The sequence below is a fragment of the Ruditapes philippinarum genome, unplaced genomic scaffold (genome assembly GCF_026571515.1).
Source record: "Ruditapes philippinarum isolate M1 unplaced genomic scaffold, ASM2657151v2 ctg7310_1_1_1_1, whole genome shotgun sequence".
Lineage (NCBI taxonomy): Eukaryota > Metazoa > Mollusca > Bivalvia > Venerida > Veneridae > Ruditapes > Ruditapes philippinarum.
In genome coordinates this window covers 26201-33843 of record NW_026865795.1, presented here as the reverse complement: position 1 = coordinate 33843, position 7643 = coordinate 26201, and the positions used below count along the sequence as shown (strand labels likewise).

The following is a 7643-nucleotide window of genomic DNA, read 5'->3' as shown; positions in this document are numbered from 1 at the left end:
TTTAATCTTAAATCAATCTTGGTAACAGTATACAATCCGCCTCTTATATTGGATGTCTTTTGTATATTTTTTTTGGCAGCGAAAACAACTTGAAAAACTGCCTTATGATAAATAACTGTAATGTAGCTAACGATTTATTTATTTATTTCTATTACAAAAAAAACATTATGACATTGCGATAAAACAGTTAAAGTATATGAAACTCGTTAGTTACGGGGGTATAGCACTGGCTGGGGCGGCATCTCGGGATGTCTATGCAAAAACAATTGTCTCGGCCTAACGGACTCGTCATTTTTTAGCAGAAACACCCCTTGATGTCGCCCCAGCCAGTGTTATACCCTCGTAACTAACTCGTTTCATATACTATAACTATTACATATATAAAACACAAACATTAAATCCTTGTGCTTGAACGGTATTTATCCAACTCTACATGTTTTACGTATGCGTTTTAATTTTTCCGGGGCCAACAACTTGAGAACCGAACGAAATTTCAAATTTTAATAAATTGATTTAACAAAGTTTCCCAGATAGCATTCTATATGGGACCCATGTGGGGCCCATATGGGCACCTATATGGGTCCCATTTGGGCTGCCCATATGGGCCCCATATAGGAAGTGCAACCGGGTTCCAAATGGGCAGCCCTTATACTCAATATGGGATTCACATGGGCCCCATCTGGGCAGCCCATGTACACAATATGGGCCCCACATGGGCCCCATATGGGCAGCCCTTGTACTAAATATGGGTTTCAAATGGGCAGCCCAGATACTTCCATTATAGGTAGATTTTGAATTCCGGGGTAGATCTATTTTCAATTACTTCAATTATAAGTTTGCTGAACGTTTAGATAGCAACCGCTTGCTACAGAGCAGGATTCTTGTACTTGCGTTAAATATTCAAGTGATGTTTTAACTCATTCTGTTTCCTGGAACAGACAGATTATGGCACAAAGCCTTTATGATCATGCAAGAAAACAATACACAATGTATATGCTTTAACAATGTAACTTTATTTAGTAATCTCACTTATGGTAAGTGTATATCATATATATACAGATTCTCAATACATTCTGTGGACGCCTGATGTCAACAAAGAAACCTTTACTTATGTAAATAAACTTAGAAAAGTGTACAATATAAAAATCCGAGTAAACTGTACATATTTGTAAATCCACAGAATTTCATTTTGACTACATAGTTTTTAATTCAAAAATACAGAAATATTAATTATTATTCAAAAAGTCCTATGTAGTAAATATTACTTTGGTACACTAAATAAGCAACATGTAATGGAAAACTGTTTATAATGTACGAACAAAATAATTAAAAATGCAGTTTTATAACATTAGATACCTTACAGATCACTATAAGGAAAAATGAAACTTATGCTAGACACTGGTAAAACTTTACAGAAGGTCTTTGGAACTCCAAGAAATATATGTGTATAATGTTTAAATTTCAGTGAATCAACAGTATGACCCCAAATGTCTTTTTAACTTTCTACATAATTCATAGAAAAAGTATTATACATTTACTGTAATTCATTACAAATTTCTATCTACCAATTACTTTCATTTTCAAATGATATAGATCTACATCAATTAATATAAAAAGTTGTTCATTACAACCATGTATTACACTTTGGTATGGTAGTGCTGAAGAAAAAAATGTTATGCAGCTCGTGAAAAGTAACAAATATAATAAAACAAAACCTTGGCACAGTTGTAATACTGTTCATAGATGTGTAAACAAAATATTATGCAGCTGATGAAAAAAAATTAATATAATTAACAAAACCTTGGCACGGTTGTAATACTGTTCATAGATGTGTAAACAAAATATTATGCAGCTGATGAAAAAAAATTAATATAATTAACAAAACCTTGGCACGGTTGTAATACTGTTCATAGATGTGTAAACAAAATATTATGCAGCTGATGAAAAAAAATTAATATAATTAACAAAACCTTGGCACGGTTGTAATACTGTTCATAGATGTGTAAACAAAATATTATGCAGCTGATGAAAAAAAATTAATATAATTAACAAAACCTTGGCACGGTTGTAATACTGTTTATAGACGTGTGGACAAAATATGCAGCTAATGAAAAGTAACAAATATAATACACAAAAGGTTGGCACTGTTGTAATTGTCAACAAAATATGCAGCTAATGAAAAGTAACAAAAAGTAATACAAAAAAGGTTGGCACGGTTGTAATACTGTTTATATAGACGTGTTAACAAAATATGCAGCTAAAGTAACAAATATGATACACAAAACCTTGGCACGGTTGTAATATTGTTAATAGACGTGTAAACAAAATATGCAGCTAATGAAAAGTAACAAATATAATACACAAAATCTTGGCACATTGAAATACTGTTTATAGACATGTAAACAAAATATGCAGCTGATGAAAAGTAAAAAATAGTTTGTACAAGTTTGTAAAAATCAATAATAATTAAAATGTGATATTACACAAAGATCAAATTTGTTGTGAAGAAATTCATTAAAAAAATTGTCAGTAAAAATAGTTGGTTTCAGTAATTTCTCCGATATTATCAAAGTTTCAACAATAACAACAATAAAGATTACAAGAATCATCATTGTAAAGTATTTCAACTTTATTTTAAAGGTTAATACCATATCAATACATGTGTTCCCTGTTAGTGTCAAGTTTTGACAAGATGTTATAATTGTATTGATCAGTATCAAAAACATTCCCCAAGCATTTAATGTCTTGATTTAAATAGTAACAATGTTTTTTGTTTGTTTGTTTCATTTTACGCCTTTTACGTCATATAGGCGGGTAGTTTCCTAACCATCGTTTCTGGAGAGTTACACCAGTACTAGACTTCCTTCCTCCGTGCAGTAACAATGTTTAATGGAAAAAAAAAACAACAGCATATAGACAACAGAAAAACAGCATATAATGTCAACAACAAACATAACATAGCAGCAGAATATACTGACTAGAAGGCAAAATTTGACTAGACAAGAATTTTGCATTTACAAGAAAGACATGCTATGCTGATGACCTCAAACATTTAAATTAGCAACAAAAAGTATAACAAGATAAACAAATGAGCCGCTTAATGTAGTTCTGACCCTTATCACATTTTAAAAATACCTTGATACATATTGACTTTCAATCAGTGGAATAACTTATATGCAGATGAAGTAAAGGTTTGAAAATGTAAAATAAAAGTCATTTATTTTATGCTTTTGAGTGTATTACTGATGTATCCGTGAAAAATATATTTGATAATTTCACAGTGAAATGATTAAAATTTCAAACTTTTCTATGATAGGAGAGTACTTTTTAAAGATTTTATCATCATTCAAATTTTTTGAATTCAATAAATAATATCATGGCTATTCAAAGTTGATTGTCAAACTTATTTTTCAGCCCAAGACTTCCTGTATTTATGAGAAATTGGACTTAAATTCAACTAAAATTGATGTTAACAGTGGGGAAAACAGATTTAATATTAACGTTAATATTGAGGAAATTTCATTAGCATAAAATAAAAAGACACTTTATTGTTTGTTGTGTAAGATGTAATTTTATATCATTGAAGGAACTTTAAAAAACAGTGTTCTCACGAGCGCATAGCCACTCATGAGAATACTGTTTTTAAAGCTCTCTTGATGATATAAAATTTCATCTTACACACAAACAAACAAATATCCTCTATAAATTTGCATTTTTAAATTAAAAACATGTCTAGTCACTTCCTTCATTTTCTTCAGGTAAGGTCTCTGACACTTTGTTTCTTGCTTTCCTTCCCCCATCGCGGTCCCGCGCCCCAGCCAGCCACTTTGAAACCTCTATTTCAACATCCTTCCTCGTTGCAGCCTTTGTCGGCAAGTTCCTTTGGACACATTCTACAAAACAAGCATTCTTATCCTTAAGAATGAAATGAAGTGAAATGAAGGTATTGAAACCATTCAAAGGTCATAAGCCACCTTGTAGCATTTTGAGCAGTATAAATTGGAATATAAACTAATTCTGGTATGTTTTACCAAATATAGATGTTTGTTTCCTGGTTTTACATAGCTTTTAACAATATTTCTGTGATATCGCTGCAGTCAGTTGTAAGCTGAGATCATCTTATCGGTGTATCAGTAAAGAATGTTAAGGTAAGCAAATAACTTGCTTTACAGGAAGGTGATTTCTGTTTATATTATGCATCACAACACAATGCATGGGATCAAAACCACACAGCATGTAAAATATTCTCTCTTATTAATTTCCATAAAAGCTAGTCAAGCATTTTCCTTCATTAAAGCAATACCCGAAGACACAATAACAAGATCTTGGATAATATATCTATTTTGAAGACACCACTTTGCAAATTTGTAAAATATCACTTACTATACAATACATTCAGTATCTAGAGGCCCACAAACTTTTTCTTCCCCTTCAGCCACTTCATATTGTACATTCTTGCCAGTTCATTTGACATGGTTTCTTTCATCAAGCGGTCAACAGTTTCCCGTACATCTGCCATACCAAACATTGAGAGGAACCGCACCTTAAATAAAGCAGAACATAAACTTTTTTTAATGTTTATTTTAACACTACTAAGTGATGGGCTGCAAGTCACCAAATGACAAATAATTGTCAACTGGACCTCAAAAACATGATCTGCCAAGAAAACTGTTTGGATTGACAAATTAAAAGATCTTTTCTCATATATTTACAGCCTAGGACAACACCTTAGTGACTTGTGCCTTTATGTTTGCCCCCTCCACCGAGTGTTATGGGCACATTATCATTGTTTTTTTTTATACAAGAGTTTATTCAATATCAACAGAATAATTTTTGATAATATAATAACAGCTCAATTCCTGGATTTTGTGGGTACTAGTCATTTTCCTGGTATTTTGAAAGCTGCCAGCATTTTGATTAATGAATTGACTGTCTTGTCCTAATTAATAATTAATGTTGAAAACGAGGCCAACTGCCCATGTCTTGTGCTCATGGCTATTATAGCATATATAAATAACATAACTGTGTCAATATGAATCAAAAAATTAAAACATGCCAGTTTTTAATTCTGAAATTAATGCAGCAAAGTGTTTGTCCACTGTGCAATATTTTCCAACATAAATATAGCAGAATGATTATACATTATCATCAAGTGCTCACCACAGACCATTATGTTATTTCGCTTTTAGGCCAGTGGATATGGGGTATACTTTTTTCAGTTACTAATGGAGCAACATACATGACTAACACTATGCTTACCACAGATGAGAGCATTTTCTGATCTCCCAGAAGCTCATCGAATGCTTCTATCTGCTCAGGATAACGAATAGGGAATGAGATATCTTTCGGAAGTTGCAGCGGTTGGTCATCTGCTGCTGACCTTAACAGCATTCGCTGCACCATCCTCTTAATTTCACGATTCTTCTCTCGCATTGTCTCCAAGACTCGGAGAATCTGTGTAACAGCAGCTGAAAAAAAGGATTCATAATTCTAGGCCATATACTTTTAGAGCTATGTGAATTACAAATGAGCCATGTCACGACAAAACCAACATAATGCGTTTGCGATCAGCATGGATCCAGACCAGCCTGCGCATCCATGCAGTCTGATCAGGATCCATGCTGTTCGCTTACAAACCCTATAACAAGTAGAGAAACTGATAGCGAACAGCATGGATCCTGATCAGACTGCGCAGATGCGCAAGCTGGTCTGGATCCATGCTGGTCGCAAACCCATTATGTTGGTTTTGTCATGACCCGGCTCAAATGAAAAAAATCCAGTATTTTAAATTTTTCCTTGGCTTTAACAGTAATTAACGCTAAAATCTCAAAAGGATTGTTGAGTATGCAAGGTCACAAAATGTGAAAATGATAAGAAATCATGAATGAAACTTAACATATTTTTGAGCCTAGGCATGACCGCATGTCATTTGGTGAAAATAAACATTCTTGACTCTTCCAGGGACCGTAACTTTGGATAACAGTAGTGGGGTCAGGCAAGAATATGCGCACAAATTCACATCATGATAAAGACTAACACAAGTAATCATCAATTTCTTTTGAATATTTTTTGAACTAGGGGCGTCACAAGGTGAAACTTTCCATTTTTGGCTGTGTCACTCAATCCAGCTTGTTATAACATTTATTGACTTGTTTTGAGAATATAACATTTAATAAGTATGTACTGTAATAATAAATATATTTATAGCTCCGAAGTTTATACTTACTGGGCCCAATAATCTGCCCACGGAAGGGTGTATCAGAAGCACCTTGTATTGGAGAAGCACTTTGCACATCACTGCTGGCCTCTCGCAATGCCTGTGCAGATAAGCGAGGCGGAGATGAAAGTAGGCTTTGTGACTCTTTGGGCGTTGTTGCTTGGTCAATAACTTGTGGTGGCCTACTCTCTGTGTCTGTCTCATTCTCATCAGTGCCACTATCCGATTCATACAGCCTTTTTGATGGCCTATTTACAATAAAATGAAAATACATTAATAAGTAATTATAAAATACATATACATTAAGTGAGTTATTGCGCCAAGTGACAATATGATTATGACCCGTAATCGGCTGGCAAACATGTACTAGTCTATGTTTACGTACCGAATTGTTGTGCCGCAATTTTGTCTACCAAGGATTTTTAGCACGAATGCGTTTGTTTCCCCGATAGATATTTCATGAACGGGAAGGGCTAAAGACTTGGGGTCGGTCCCATTTGGAAGCTTAATACAAACGTGAAAGTGATAAAAGATTTTTTTAATTGTCTGGACAATTGTTTTCACAACGGCCCGGGAAGTGAATCCCTTGCTTGCAGGCTCGAATCTGGAGTTTCTGGCCTTCTCTTAACTTAAAGTATGTTTTTAAAGGGGGGTATAATTTACAATTTTTTTTCGGTTTTTGATTTTTAAAGATGAACACAGGTTTAATTATCTATCGGGTCATATTTTTTCTATACTCGTGCCTGTGCAACATAGGGCTTGGTTGGTACTTGGAAAAAATTAGTCCTATAAATATGACGTCGCTTTGAGATATTTTTGCTTCTGGGCAAAGCAACAGGCTTGACCGACAAAAACTATAACAAGCCTGTAACGTCTAATATATTGGACTAGGAAAAAATACTTGAATTTGTAATAATAAGTATTTGCATTTAATATTTTAAAATGCTTATGAATGAAATATTGGTACAAAATGGAAGGGACTTCTAAGGCTAGGAGGGGTCACTGGATTTCAAATGATGGTGTCCCTTTAAAAAAGGATCTCTTAAAATTTAGTCTAGATAGAAACAATATTATTAAAATGTTAGTGTCGACTCCGGCACAGTTAAGTTATTCAACAATAACAACTATACACATCCATAGGTCTGCTAAAGTGCCTAATAGTGGGCGTAAATTCTAGAAAATGTCGCAAATTAAACTGACAAAAACTATCGCGAAATTACATGGCAAAGGCAAAAACAAATAAAATAAATGACGTTTACACTTACCTACACACACAATAAATCTGTAAGGATATAATATGAAAGGTCGTTATACGAAATCGTCGTTAAATGTTCCGAATTGAAATGAAATATTGTTTTCGTGTTCAATTTTACAATTTAACGTTTCAATACACAATTTGATTTTAAGCGGCAGCGGAAATCACGTC

The 7643-nt window shown here is 33.7% G+C and overlaps 1 protein-coding gene across 2 annotated transcripts; it reads right to left on the bottom strand.

The window, feature by feature from the left end:
- Nucleotides 1–992: 992 nt before the first annotated feature.
- Nucleotides 993–7643, bottom strand: LOC132730362 (uncharacterized). Of its 2 annotated transcripts, XR_009625754.1 has the most exons (5): nucleotides 7483–7643; nucleotides 6227–6465; nucleotides 5260–5468; nucleotides 4384–4543; nucleotides 993–3893 (listed from the first exon to the last, which is right to left on the bottom strand). XR_009625754.1 is itself a non-coding variant. In XM_060716271.1 (4 exons), exons 1-3 carry the CDS (start codon nucleotides 6489–6491, stop codon nucleotides 4403–4405), a joined length of 615 nt encoding a protein of 204 aa, XP_060572254.1. In that variant the 5' UTR covers nucleotides 6492–6890; the 3' UTR covers nucleotides 993–3893; nucleotides 4384–4402. The 2 variants fall into 2 exon arrangements, 1 of the variants encoding a protein (XP_060572254.1); XM_060716271.1 differs by lacking the exon at nucleotides 7483–7643 and having other exon boundaries at nucleotides 6227–6890.